Below are 15,546 nucleotides of genomic sequence, written 5' to 3'. Positions count from 1 at the left end.
ATTTCAGTTACCAGTGCTACCACTGATCTGACTCCTCTTATCTGTTTTTCTAACCCTGGGTATCTTTTCCTAATTACTTCCCACATTTACTAGAGGAACTTAAATGGGGGAGGTCTACACAGCTCTTTCCTAGCCCACGATCAAATCCTTTACATTATCAATTCAAGGTCAGTGCCTGTACCCATGTTTCTAGTGGAAAAGAATAATGTTCTTATGATGAAAACTGGGTAGTTCCTCAAGGCAACAAATATAAAGCTTCAGAATTTCCCCACTAATTCTATTATAATACGGTCTTTTATTTTTATTATAGCAAGAGGGGAACACTGAGATAATATTCCACATTTTTGGTCTGACCAGGTAAGGTCTTTACAGACCCAAAGAATATGAGAGTCACTATCCTCCAGTGTCGTGCTAAAAAGAGAAATGACTCCCATTCTCCCATTCTGCCTTTCAAACTCAGCTCTGAGCCTTTCTAATGGAAGTAGGATCACAATTATGACATAATACTTAAGGCTTTTTAATTGTATATTGTGATAACAAAACACTTTCCTCTTTCTCTTTTGTTTCCAATTTAATATGTAACTTGTAATGAGTCTGTCTTTGGGTTCTCTCTTAATAGAAATAGTTGGGGGGTTGAAGAATGTGTTTTATAAATAAAAAATGAGATTATATAATAGCTGACCCTATTTGGGGGCTTCCCAGGTGGCCCTAATGGTAGAGAAACCACCTGCCAATGCAGGAGACCTAAGAGATGTGATGTCGATCCCTGGGTTGGGAAGCTCCCCTGGAGGAAATAATGGGAACCCACTTCAGTATTCTTGCCTAGAGAGCCCCGTGGACAGAGGAGCCTGGCTGACCATAGTCCATGGGGTCACAAAGAGTTGGACACAACTGAAGCAACTTAGCATAGCACAGACCCTATTTAACTCACTGAGTATTATAAAGCAATTTCCATAATCAAAGTGCAGTTGTTTAAAAAAATTATTCTAAGATTACTTAGGGAGATATATTAATAGAAGTAACTTTTTCTGTTATAGAGAAGTTAGTATTTTAACACTCAAGCACCATTACCAAAACAAGGTACTGGGATCAGTTTGAGTCACTTGAGATAGTTTGACCCCATGCCTTATGTTCCTTTGACTTGACAGGGGTTCAGCATAGCTTATCCTTTCCTCTTAAAAGATGATCTTGCTTAATAAAGATAGTGAAACCACAGAGTATGTAAAAAAGGGTGGTTTTTGACATATACAGGTGCAAGTCCGTCCCAGGGACAAGCAGGGAGAGGGTTCAGTGAGTGAGAGCAGATGCCTCGCTTATGGAAGGGACATACTGCATCAGCTGGGCCTGCCGTGCGCCACGTGGCAGCCCCTCTCTTACAGTTTGCCGGAATTGCCCACAAAGCGCACATGCCCACCTAGAATGCACGTTTTGGGCATCAAGAGAATTTCAGCAAAATATCCAAAAGTGTTATTATGGTGTATTACCACCTGTTCTTCCCCTTTATGTTGACTCATGGTGCCAACATAATATCTCTGTTTCAAACTTAATTTAATTGTATTTTACTCTCATTTAATATTCAAATTGGAGAGCACACATACTGCTATGTATTTTTAAAGGAATGTTACTGGAGCCAGTTAGAGGCAGACCATTAAACTTCAAAATTTAGGACAAATGTGCATGTTGCAGAACAGCCCCCACGTGATGCTGCTGGCTTTGTGTAGGCAGCTGGTTCAAGGAGAAGGCTAGGATTTCATGCACCACCATTGTTCAGAAATCCCGTTGTCATAATAGCCCACAATTATGAACAGCTCCAAATATAAACACAAACTGGGGAAAATGGGCAAAATTATTGATGACTTATTAGGGGCTCAGAAAATTACAATATTTAAGGAAAAACAGCTATTAGTGAGATTACAATGGAATGTTTTCTTGCCAGCCAGAGGGAACAGGACTAATGGGGCTGCTGTGTCTGTGTGTGTCACATGCTTCCTCTTTGTGGAGTCTAGGCGGGGCTAAGAAGCCACTGCAGATGGGCAGGTCTTTATTTTCAGAAGCCCTGGAAAGGGAGGAACTATATGTACTTTGATTTCTGTAAAGAATCTCTCAAAGAAGAGAAATCAAAAGGAAGCTAAAAGAAGTGATAAAAATCCTCCAGGAACACAAAACCTCCCTTATGAGTTGTTCCTACCAAAGCCACTGAACAAACTTCACATATCAGAGTCTCCATTTGAATACTTTCGAAGATGGGGCTGAATCTGGAAGGGGAGTGGGATTGTGTTTGGGATTCCAACAGAAGGTTTTAAATGCTAACGAATCCTACGACAGTGGAGAGCCTGGTTCAGAGACAGTAAGTCGTTTCCAAAAGGCACCAGCTAGAGAAAAGGAAATAAAACATAAGTGTGACGGTGATGTTGGTCTTTGCTATTTATCTTTCATTGACTGGAACCTACAGAGAAAGAAAAATAATAATGTAACAAGATCATGCCCTTTATATGAGACTCCTTGGAGTTTGAGCAACCCTCAGCATCTTTGTTTATGAAGGTCCAGGTGAATTTCCTATATTTCCCTATTATTCTGAATTCTGTGATTCTGGTCATCAAAGTCAAACCCCACTAAATTAAAGAGTCCGTCCAGCTTTGAAGCAGAAGGGATCGGTCCAACGAGCTATAAAGCATTCTTGGTTCCTTTTTAGCCGCGGAAAGTCAGCTCCTAAGTGGGAAAGGAAAGTCACCTTAAATCAGAACCAGATGTAAATTACTAAATGAACCTTAAGTTCCTAATTGGAGACACAGTTGGGCTGTAATACATTTAGCAAATTACAAACAAAATGTTCTTGTTTACATTACATTAAATGGCTTTAAAGCTTCAGCCAAAGAGCTAAATAAACACGCTGTTAGGCTAAAAATGGAGTGGAAGGCCTGTTCAGGGTTTGGTGTATTCAGGAGAAACCACAGCCCACGGTGCCCAGAGAGCATATTTTTGTAAATGCTGCCCTGTCGTGGGAGAAGAGAGCAGGTTTACCTTGAGATCCAGAGCCTAATGAGCAGATATCACTTGCAGGGAAACTGTTTGAATATTGTAACATATGCCTTCTTTCAGGATGCATAATTCATATCCAAGGATATTAGCCATAGCAGTTCAGCTCAATAGCAGCACCTCATTATTTCATCCCTCAGTATTTATTCCTATGTTTGACGCCTCATGAAATTACTGTTAATGTGTTTATATAAGGGCAGGTCTGACACAAGTGGGAAGAATGTAATTTCCTGCTCATTCTTTCCTGCTGCTGTGTCCTCTTCCCCTGGTAGAAGTGGCAAGTGTAAATAGTTAATTTGCTTCAATTATGAGCCTGTCCTGCTAAATTAGAAGCAGCAGGGATATGAAGAGCCAGAATTATACTTACGAGGCAGCTGACAAATCCTCTGAGCCCACGGAATCAAATCATTTACTCCTCATTGGTGCTCAAATACCCACTACAGAAGCGCTGCTGGGGCCTTCCCCCACACCCTCCCCGTATCTTATGATAAAATTTGGATTTTATGTCAACAATACTTAAGGTTAACTAAAATCCTGTTTTACCATAGCATTCACACAAGTGTTTATCTTGGCCAGTTCCTTATAAACATTATGCATTTTCTCCAATTTTTTTAATGCTAGGTGTAAAAGATATATAAAACGATTGTTCATTTAAAAACTGTAGAAGGTGAGGCAAGTTTATATTAATATTCATAAAAACTTGAAACAGCAGTTGGAAATATTATACCCAATGGTGAACATATTTTATTTCTAAATCACAGGTATATATACCTATAATTAATTGGTACATAAATAAGGTTGTGGCGCACCTTCCTGGGTATAAATACACAGAGTACACATGGAAATACTCCATGCTGATATACAGAGAGCAGACATTTCACTTGAATGGTTCCATGATGTCAGAAGGGAGAGAATTTGAACATAATACTCACTCAAGTCCATTGGGCTTTGTGTATTATTAGTAAACATGTGTCAGGAGGGCAGGTTACCTCTTTGTATACCAAATCCTCTGTCCCCACTGATGCCCACCCTAATTTAAAAGATGCAGTTTGGTGTTCTGCCACGAGTACCACACCCATGCTGACTCACAGAGGAGAAACCTGAGACCAGGGATTATACACTCTATCACAGGCATTTCCCGAGCACCTGCTATGTGCCAAACTGCCCTGCTAAAAGGGCTGCCCTGTGGTTGGGGGTCTGAATGAGGTATGCAAGGGAGATCGCATGCAACCAGGAGGGGCTGTTGCGTAAACAGAGATAAATCTCAGATACCAGACCAGTTTGATTAGATACATGTATATATATATACCTGACACAAAAAACGCACACAATAGAAGCATATTTTAGTACTTTTTTTGTTTTTGTAGCTTCTGTTCCTCACACCATGCAGGCACATAACAGATACTCACTATATTGTTAAATATAATTGAACGACATTACACTCTTTCATCCTCATTTAATAAACTGACAGATGTATTTTGCAGCCATATTTTCAGATGAAGAGCTTGCTTCTGATCTCTACTATTCCAGAAACAGGTTACCCCATTATTGTGTAGACAATGTGTTTGCATTTGATGGATCCCAAAAAGAATCGATAGCAAAATTTTTGTCATGTTGTATAATGTTTTCAGTTCTCTGAATACCACTTTATAAAGTTCTCTGAGTTCTGGAATGCTTAAGAAAACGCTGAGCAAGTTACACAAATGGAAATTTAACTGCATTTAAGGACTAAGTTCTGTGTAAACACAGATGCACTTGCTCTAACTGTCCTAAATAATAATAGCATTCAAAGATGCTGCAAACGTTAATTTCTCAAGTACTGTATATTACAGAGAAATGAGATTAAATTATTATTTCTTACATAACCATGTTTCTAAGCATTTTCTATAAATATGAAATTATACTGGGGAAAAACTGCATTTGAAGTTAACCAAAAAGAAAAGTGCCTTTAGTTTTGTAGTGTTTGAATAAAATCCAGAATTAGAAGAACTGTGTTTTTTCTTATTATTACTGCAAAGAGTTGAAATAAACTACAACTAGAGATTAACTAAGGACCAGAGCCAAAAAGAAGGAAGGAAGAAGGAATTAAATGGTATTTATAAGATTTTACTTTTCTATATAAGTTAGATGGATTGTTTGGGGAAGGAGCAGAAAGTGAAAAAAGCAAAATGACAGGTTGTATTAAAATGTTTTCTGTTTGAGTGCATCCATAGTCACTGATACTGAACTGCTGATTTTAATTAGAGATTATTCGCTTATAAAAATGTGTATACATGCTGGAATGTGGTGCAACTTAAAAAATGATTCATAGAATCACTAGGTTACATGAACAGAATTTGGATTCTCTAGAACTGCCATTTGAGGTCTGTTTTAGTTTAGCCATTATATATGTTTTAACTTAACCACTGAGATGCAATCCTTAAATAGGGTATGGTAGCTTTCTTAGAATAACAAACCACAGCAACTAACTAAGTTAGGACAGGATGAATTCAAAAGTGTTTGGATGAGCTGGGGAAAATGATAAATGATGTATTATGATTTTTAAATCCTCATCTGGCCAACTTTGCACTTTATTTCAAACAGCTGTAGACCATTTGGAAGCCATTTTGTAGTTCAGCTGAGTACTAATATTTACTGTGTGAATCACATTTCTTTAAAATATTTGTCTTTCCCTGAGAGAGAGAGAGGGACCATTTCTTTCCCAAACTTAACTTTGATGTAAATCAGACCCATCCCCTAGGTTAGAAGGTTTGATCATTGCAGTGGACTGCTCATTGCAAATGCAGTCAGCGTCATCTTTGGTTTCTGCAAGTGAAAGACTTTTCTCCATCCATAAATAGAGCTTTGAAACGTTTTTGTGGAACTTTTTACTGATGATTTTTAATTATCTGTTCTAAAGGAAGAATTTCAGTACGTGGAATTCTTACATGTTTTTTTTATCATTCTCATATATTTGAGGTCCTTCTTCAGACATCTGCATCAAATACAGGATTCAGAAAGCATCCTTGTGCAAGTTTAGAAGGTAGCATCACAAGGACATACAGGGTGAATAATATTTGAGCCATTAGCTAGTTCTCAAAGGTGGAGGTTCTAAATTACTGTAGGGGAAGCCACCTCAGATTTTAATTCTGATCCAGGGCACCCCCCTTTAGACACAATTACAGAAACATACCTCCTGAAATCACCACCCTTTGAATCCTCCCTCTGAAGATCTGCAGCTATTGAGGGAAGAGCAGACCCATCAAGCCATGTAATGTGACGTGATGAGTTTCCTCTTTCCTAAAGTGGTATCTAGGCACGTGTAGGATGATCCCACATAGCTGGTCATCAATAGCCGATAGGGAGCCATCTGGAGGAAACCGGGTGCTCTGAATGCTAGTCAGGAATCCCATAATGACATCGATCTCCCCTGAAACCAGGGGGCATACATCCAGCCTGAAACACACGGAGCTGCCACCTTTCTCCCATGGTTGTTAATAAACAAATTTCAGGAAAGTTAACACCTTGTGGGATGTTAACCACTGGGAGCCCCACTGTAGTAATGCTGCTGTTTTTTCTATAGAAACCAAGGGCAAGAAGGATGATAGATGTTACAGTCAGGCCATCTGAACACCGTCTTACCTGTGCTACGTAGAAAATGAGGCTTCAGGCAATGCTGTGGACCCACGTGTGTAACATTTGCCTTTGGAAGCTAAATGAACCCCAGTTAGCTGCCCAAGGAGGTCACCTAGAGTAACATTTGAATAAAAAACGTAATAGAAATGCTTCAAGTTTACAAAAGCGTACTACCATCGAAGATATTTTTGTTAAATATTTGCTTCAAAGTCCTGAATAGGATTTCTGTCTGTGTGGGAGAAAAACCCTCTCGAAACAGTTTTAAGGTATGAAAAGTAAATGTAAACATTGTCAGTTTAAGGTCATTCATAACAAAAAGTATGTCTTGGGGAAGAGATTGGAGGGAGAACTACAAACAGAAATCTGTCTTTGAAGAAAGAAATAAATCAATCAAAAAGCAAGAGAGCTCCATGTTTCTCATTCTGACTGAACCAAAGCATATGATATACATGAATCATACTGTTCAAAGACATTTGCTGGAATTTAGTGTTTATTTGTTTTCATATATGGGTGTCTAAAAAAGAATCTGAATTTGACTTCCAATAAAATTAGCTCAGTAAATTAAGAATTTTCCTGTAATTGAATTAATTTTCCTGTAATTAATTGACTTACTAAAAAATTTCTTTTAAATTTCTTTAGTTCCATGTATTATAAAGATGACACAATGATTGTGTGATACTATTGTATGAATTCATAATTGCCTTATTATAGTTGCCTTTATTATAATATACCAAAATGCCAAATATGAAAGACTAGGCTGAAGGGCTCCCTAAGGGAAAACAATGAGCACATTCATTTCATAGGGTCCTTTATAATTCTGTTGACAAGGTTACTCATTTGTTTACTTTAAGTAAAATGTTCTGCTTTAATTAAAATATTTATGAGTAGGTAATGTTTCTCACACCTTAAATTTCACAGTCGGGGACGGCCTCAGCAAACCACCTTCCACATCAGAAATCATAAATTGACTTCTGCTGCCGACTTTGGTAGATATTTGGTCTTTACACATAATTTATATTTAATACTTTGACTAACTCTAAAGCCACTTTTCACCCTGGCCTGTGTCTGGTTTTGAGCTCAGCATTACAAAGTAGTAGCCAAGCCTCATTCCTTGCTGTAAAATTCAAGATGTGGGAAATTTAAAATAGTCGTATTGATGAAAATGCATCCAATGGTGAAAAATATTTTGTTCTTTTGGGCTGATTTCTAAAGATTGACAAAAGCAGGCTCTAAAGCCTTGAAAGAATTACCTTAATGGTAGCAGACAAGGTGTGTTCACTTTGCTTATCTTTCATTTTCGACTCTAATAACTTTTTTTCTGTTAGCTTAGTGACGTGACCTTTAGCCTACCAGCAAGTTATTTTTCAGTACTTTTGCTCAATTTAGGATGATTTTACTTGTATTTGCAAGATGATTTCCTATGAAAAATGAAAAGCTGCTGTAAATTGAAACTCAATTCAGAACATTTTTACCTTTTTGCACTGAGGCATCCACACATCCATACCATCCATTGCGTTTTTTTGTGTTTTCTGGAAAGGGCATGACCAGAGCAGGCTACGCGTCATGGCACACGTGCAGTCTGTGGCCACTCAGGGTCCCCAGCCCACTGCCTAATGTGACTTTAACTGCCATCACTGATTGCTGAGTCTTTGAAAATAGAACTTCAAGGCACAAAACTTTAAAATAGTGATGAACCTGCAAATTCCATAACTGTTTCTGTGATTAGCATGTTGAACTTTATTGATCATCTTTGAATTCTGTCCTTGTTTTTGTATTTAGCAAGGAGATATATGTCAGGATTTGAGTGCACTGTAGCATTATCTGCCCCTTATATAAGTACAAATGGCTTCTTTACTCACATGTGATTCCCTGAGAACTTGCAGCCATAGTATCTTTCACAGATTCTTTACCAGATGAGCTATGAGGGAAGCTCCATATATGTCAAGATTTGAGTGCACTATAACATTATCTGCTCCTTATATAGGTATGAATGGCTTCTTTACTCACATGTGATTCCCTGGGAGCCTCCATCCATAGTATCTTTCCAAACCAACTGCCTCCACTCTCAGACTAACCCAGATATATCTCTTCATATGCTTTATGCAAAATGGGAAAATTTACTATTGTTAATCTTTTTATTATCTAATCTCTTGCTATACTTCTTAAAAACTTGTTTCAGTAAGAAAACACTATCTTTAGGGAGATACGTATTATTGTATCATATCTGTGTGTATGTGTGTGTGTGTGTGTGTGTGTACACACATAATTATCATTCTGCATTGCACTTCTCTGGAAACAAAAGCAGATGCACTTTCTAATTTAAGACTCTCTGTTGTTGCAGGTCTATAAAAAGAAAACAGAGGCTGCGAAGAAGGAGTACCTGAAGCAACTAGCAGCATACAGAGCCAGCCTGGTGTCCAAGGTAACATGCAACCGTGTGGTCTTGGGACAGGTTATGGCCATCTCGTCTCAGACCATGATGGTCATTTGAAAGCACAAAAGATTACTTCAGCATTTCTGCACAATCTCCTTTGCTGAAAAAGTAAATCCTAAGCAAAGCTGTATGTTATAGAAATATTTGTTCGTACCTAGAGGACCAGAACAGCATCCCTTGGGCCTTTAGTGTAATGTTGCCTGCCTGTGGATTAATTGTTTTGTGGGTTAGTTGCAGCACGTTCTTAATCCTGAGCCAACTCTATTTCACCACATTCCACTCTTTAAATGTCTTCCCTCCCAGCACCCCGACCCCATCCCATTGGTCTTTGCTGAGAAGATGGCAACTGTCTTTAATTGTAGCCTCATTACAACATCATTAGGATGTATGCCTGCCAAAATAAGCAAGCAGATGGGGGGGGAAGATGCATCATTTCATTTGAAAATAAAAGCACCCCTTAAAAATATTTTATGCTTTGGAATATCTCAAAGATGAGGCCTTGCTATAATAAAAACTCAGGAGTTAACTCTGTTTGGTATTGGGTTATTAAATCTATATTTCCCTGTATAGATTTCTCAAGGAGTAGTCTCAGAGGCTACTGAGGCTGAGGCTGTGAAGACTGGACACTGTGTCATCCTAAGTCCAGATGTGGCTGGTATTTGGCTCAGCATTGGGTGAGGCTCTGGACTTTAGTCCATTCACCCACGAAAAATACTTTCTTTTATCCACAAATACCCACTCCCCTTCCAACAACTCTAAAGTAATTATGTAAGTTAGTTTTCCTTGGGGAATATGCATACTGAATATATGATGTGCAGAAGAAAAAGGACCACAAAATACAAATGCATAAGAAATTTCAGCTCTGTTGGTCTCACACAACCTGTTCCACTTCTAAAGTATGACATTGTGGGAAAACTGAATATTTATTATTTAACCTTAAAATTCCTGCCTTATTTGTATTACCTCACTATGGATCTTACACTTTCTAATTTTTCTAAATCCTTTCAAAGCTATTTGTATTTTCTGCTGATACCATTACAAATTTCTGTATAATTAAAGAATTCATAGCATGTATGTAAAGTTATAGCAGAAAAACAAGGTGCAAAATACTATTTGTTGTTGTTCAGTTGCTCAGTTGTGTCTGACTCTTTATGACCCCTTGAACTGTAGCACACCAGGCCTCCTGTCCTTCATTATCTCCCAAAGTTTGCTCAAACTCATGCCCATTGAGTCACTGATGCTATCTAATCATCCATTGTCCCCTTCTCCTCTTGCCCTCAGTCTTTCCCACCATTAGGGTCTTTTCCAGCGAGTCAGCTCTTTGCATCAGGTGGCCAAAGTATTGGAACTTCAGCTTCAACATCAGTCCTTCTAATGAATATTTAGGGTTTGATTGGTCCAATACTACTAGGTTGGTATAAAAGTAATTGTAGTTTTGGACCATGAATTTTAAATTATTATAACTAGGCTCAAACACATCTGTGTTAATCAAAATATTAACCATTACCGTCAACACATTTTTGCCAAAGAGAAATAAGTTTGTTTATTCCTGTAGCATAAAAGGGCATGTTTCGGGATTCAAAAACTCTTGGAATGCATTTTCCGCCTCCTGCTGGTTGTGGAAGTTGTTTTCCTGACAAAAAGTTGTTGAGATGCCTGAAGAAATGGTAGTCATGAGAACTCAGGGGAATAAGGCGGATGAGGCAAAACGTCGTAGCCCAGTTCGTTCACTTTTGAAGCATTGGTTGTGTGATGTGCAGTCGGGCATTGTCGTAGAGAAGAATTGGGTCCATTCTGTTAACCTGCTGCAGATGTTGCCATTTTCAGTGCATCTCATTGATTTGCTGAGCATACTTCTCAGATGTAATGATTTTGTCAGGATTCAGAAAGTTGTAGTGGATGAGACTGGCAACAGTCCACCAAACAGTGACCATAACCTTCTTTGGGTGAAAGTTTGACTTTGGGAAGTGCTTTGGAGCATCTTCTCTGTCCAGCACTCAGTTGGTCATCACCAGCTGTCATATAAAATCCACTTTTTATTGCACATCACAATCCAATGGAGAAACTGTTCATTGTTTTTGCATAGAATAAGAGAAGATTTCACTTTAAAATGATTTTTTTGCCTTGTGGTCAGCTCATGAAGCACCCACTTATTGACCTTTTTTACCTGTCCAGTTTGTTTCAAATGCCAAATGATGATACAATGGTTGACATTGAGTTCTTGGGCAACTTCTCGTGTAGTTGTAACAGGATCAGCTTCGATGATCCTCTCAACTGCTTGTTGCCAACTTCTAGTGGCAGGCCACTGTGGTCATCTTCAAGACCCTCCCCTCCTTTGCAAAACTTCTTGAACCACCACTGCACTGTATGTTCATTAGCAGTTCCTGGGTAAAATTCGTTGTTGATGTTGCTAGTTGTCTCCGCTGTTTTACGATCCATTTTGAACTCAAATTAAAAAAAACACTCGAATTTGCTTTTTGTCTAACATCATTTCTATAATCTAGAATAAATATAAAATAAACAGAAAGTAATTAACTCATTAGCAAAAAACATAAAGTGAGAAATGTGCATTAAAATAATGTATAACATAACCACATTTACTTAAGAATGTATTCCAATATCAAATGGCAAATTTCAAAACCTCAGTTACTTTTGCACCAGCCTAATAAATCCATCCAAAAATTGGGTTATATAGTCACTTGGTATCATGCAGATTAATATACCCAAGATGTAAGTTCAGTTCAGTCACTCAGTTGTGTCCGACTCTGCAACCCCATGAATCGCAGCACACCAGGCCTCCCTGTCCATCACCAACTCCCAGAGTTTACCCAAACTCATGTCCATTGAGTCGGTGATGCCATCCAACCATCTCATCCTCTGTCGTCCCCTTCTCCTCCTACCCTCAATCTTTCTCAGCATCAGGGTCTTTTCAAATGAGTCAGCTCTTCGCATTAGGTGGCCAAAGTATTGGAGTTTCAGCTTCAACATCAGTCCTTCCAATGAACACCCAGGACTGATCTCCTTTAGGATGGACTGGTTGGATCTCCCTGCTGTCCAAGGAACTCTCAGGAGTCATCTCCAACACCACAGTTCAAAAGCATCAATTCTTCGGCGCTCAGCTTTCTTTATAGTCCAACTCTCACATCCATACATGACTCCTGGAAAAACCATAGCTTTGACTAGAACTTTGTTGACAGAGTAATGTCTCTGCTTTTTAATATGCTGTCTAGTTTGGTCATAACTTTCCTTCCAAGGAGCAAGCATCTTTTAATTTCATGGCAACAATCACCATCTGCAGTGATTTTGGAACCCAGAAAAATAAATACAGCCACTGTTTCCACTGTTTCCCCATTTATTTCCCATGAAGTGATGGGACCGGATGCCATGATCTTAGTTTTCTGAATGTTGAGCTTTAAGCCAACTTTTTCACTCTCCTCTTTCACTTTTATCAAGAGATTTTTGGGTTCTTTTTCGCTTTCTGCCATGAGGGTGGTGTCATCTGCATATCTGAGGTTATTGATATTTCTCCCAGCAATCTTGATTCCAGCTTGTGCTTCTTCCAGCCAGCGTTTCTCATTAACTTATATACTCTGCATATAAGTTAAATAAGCAGGGTGACAATATACAGCCTTGACGTACTCCTTTTCCTATTTGGAACCAGTCTGTTGTTCCATGTCCAGTTCTAACTGTTGCTTCCTGACCTGCATATAGGTTTCTCAAGAGGCAGATCAGGTGGTCTGGTATTCCCATCTCTTTCAGAATTTTCCACAGTTTATTGCGATCCACATAGTCAAAGGCTTTGGCATAGTCAATAAAGCAGAAATAGATGTTTTTCTGGAACTCTCTTGCTTTTTCGATGATCCAGCAGATGTTGGCAATTTGATCTCTGGTTTCTCTGCCTTTTCTAAAACCAGCTTGAACATCTGGAAGTTCATGGTTCACGTATTGCTGAAGCCTGGCTTGGAGAATTTTGAGCATTACTTTACTAGTGTGTGAGATGAGTGCAATTGTGCGGTAGTTTGAGCATTCTTTGGCATTGCCTTTCTTACGTAAGGGGGCATGTGAATTCTTCTTGTTTCATCCAAGGTAAGTTTCTTCTTGAGCATTTTAAAGAGAAGTTTTAGTCAGGACATTTTACATACAAGAAAATCAATACATAAAGTCTTGGTCCCAATACAAAACGCTCTAGTTAATATTATGGAGATTGCCAGAATGCTATAGTACTGACTAAGCCTTTACTTTCAAAACAAGAGTTCTCAGATTTGCTCTTAGCTGCAACTTTTCTTACTATTCATTCTCGGAGTTGCAACCCTCAGTACGTGGCAATTTGAATAAATGCTGTGAATTGCCATTTCTACATTTAAAAAACCAAGCACTTTCTTTACAGCTTACTCTGACGTTTTTCTTCTCTTTGGCAGCAGGAATTTTGCTGGAGCTGGTGAATGTCTATTTATGTACAACTATCTATTGTATCAATATGTATACAAATTGAAGAAAAGTTATAAACACCTTCTCCAGGTTAGAAAAATGGCCGTCTGGTGTTGGATATGAATGGGCTATTTGCAGTATAACCTTGCATGCACTCACAGAAAATTTACCAGCCTATCCACTGATTGCATGCAGAAGCTTATGTAAAAACCTATTGCTTTTCCATTTAAAATTATCACAAGGAAAATAACAGCCATTCATATTTACATATATATTTCCTATTTTTTTAATAAGTTATAAATTTTTTCTCTATTTTGAAAGAGCTAAGATCCACATGCACAGTCATAAAACGCTACATGATAATAACAGTCACAATTCCAAGTAACTACAGTGTGCCAGCCAAGCTCTGTCTTTCCCATTCATTCATTCATGTGATCATTTGGTAAATTTCCTTGGGCACATAGTCTGTGCCAAGCACTGGGCCAGGCTTAGACGACACCTGGACACGGGAAAATGGGCAGGTGCATCCCACGCACTTAGTTTTCTTTTGTTCAGGGAGATCACTAGTGAAAATACAAGTTCATAAATGACTGAGATCTTGGTGAATCAAAGCCTACTGGGAAATAAAGGAAGGCATCTACCAGAATGGTCTACTGAGCCCTCTGCAGATGTGACACTGGAGCTGAGACAAGGGACGACAGGAGCTCACAAGACACAGAGCGCCCAGGACAGCTGGTCAAGCAGGGCAGCACAGGCAGGCTCGAGGGTCAAAAATACCTCCTCAGACTAAGGAAGTCGGTGAGGCTGGAGCTGAGTAAACAGGGGAGGGTGGTTTGAGATGAAGCTGGGCTGGGAAGATGGTTAGTGTCCAAGTCACACAGGCCCTGCAAGTCAGTGAAAGGAGCTGGGTTTCATACTCTGTACAAAGGGACAGCACTGAGTGGGTTCCAGTAGGGGATGGCTTGATTGGATTTATATTATAAGGGATAACGTGGCATCCCTTCTATGTGGAATCTAAAAAGAAATGAGCTTACAAAACAGAAAGAGACTCATAGACTTAGAGAATGAATTTATAGTTGCCAGGGGAAGGATAGAGGGAAGGGATAGTTAGAGAGTTTGGGATCAATATGTATACAATGCTACATTTAAAATGTATAGCCAGCAAGGGCCTACTGCACAGGGAACTCTACTCAATGTCATGTGGCAGTCTGGATGGGAGGGAAGTTTGGGGGAGAGTGGATACATGTATATGTGTGGCTGAATCCCTTTGCTGTCCACCTGAAACAATCACATCATTGTTACCCAGCTATATACCCTAATACAAAATAAAAAATTAAAGGAAAAAAAAAAGATAACTTTATGTGAATGACTTCCCTCACCTCCCATATCTTACTCCTCAAAGTAGGCCCGATTATTAACATTTCACAAAAGAGGAAAAGTATTACATAGGTAGCAATTGCCCAAGCCCAGCACTTGACCTGCCTCCATCAGTCCTCATGCTGGGCCATTCTCTTCCCAGGTCCTAACTGTGCACCTCACCTGCTTCCCTGAAACATGCCCTGCCCAACAAGTCAAGTGTAACACCTACATTCTCTCTTCTCAGCTCACGTAAAGCACAGTCTATGTACAATATTGTGTTAGCTTCAGGTGTATAGCAAAGTGATTCAATTATGTATATTTCTCAGATTATTTTCTATTATAGGTTGTTATTGTTCAATCACTCAATTGTGTCTGACTCTCTGAGATCCCCATGGACTGTAGCCTACCAGAATCCTCTGTCCATGTGATTCTCCAGGCCAAAAAACCTGGAGTGGGTTGTCATTTCCTTCTCCAGGAGAAGTGCCCAACCCAGGGATTGAACCCACCTCTCCTGCACTGGCAGGCAGATTCTTTACCACTGAGCCACCAGGGAAACCCATTATAGGTTATTGCAAGATATTAAATATAGTTCCACTTTATATAGTAAATCCCTGCTGCTTATCTATTTAATGTATAGTAGTTTGTATCTATCATTCTCATACTTGTAATTTATA

At 39.0% G+C, this 15,546-nt stretch overlaps 1 protein-coding gene and 1 long non-coding RNA gene across 2 annotated transcripts in view; one reads left to right on the top strand and one right to left on the bottom strand.

The window, feature by feature from the left end:
• The window catches only part of TOX (thymocyte selection associated high mobility group box), a 314,252-nt gene that overhangs the window by 272,506 nt on the left and 26,200 nt on the right, over nucleotides 1-15,546 (top strand). The window contains exon 6 of the mRNA XM_055546055.1: nucleotides 8,993-9,073. Within this exon, the coding sequence (XP_055402030.1) occupies nucleotides 8,993-9,073 (81 nt within the window). The remainder of the gene's footprint in view (nucleotides 1-8,992; nucleotides 9,074-15,546) is intronic.
• On the bottom strand, nucleotides 2,410-3,945 carry LOC129626706 (uncharacterized). The gene is made up of 2 exons (XR_008702153.1): nucleotides 3,022-3,945; nucleotides 2,410-2,709 (listed from the first exon to the last, which is right to left on the bottom strand). It is a non-coding gene; the product is annotated as an uncharacterized LOC129626706 (long non-coding RNA).

The sequence above is a fragment of the Bubalus kerabau genome, chromosome 14, assembly GCF_029407905.1.
Source record: "Bubalus kerabau isolate K-KA32 ecotype Philippines breed swamp buffalo chromosome 14, PCC_UOA_SB_1v2, whole genome shotgun sequence".
Classification (NCBI taxonomy): Eukaryota; Metazoa; Chordata; class Mammalia; order Artiodactyla; family Bovidae; genus Bubalus; species Bubalus kerabau.
Note: the sequence above shows the minus strand (reverse complement) of the source record. Positions and strands in the feature narration are given on the sequence as shown.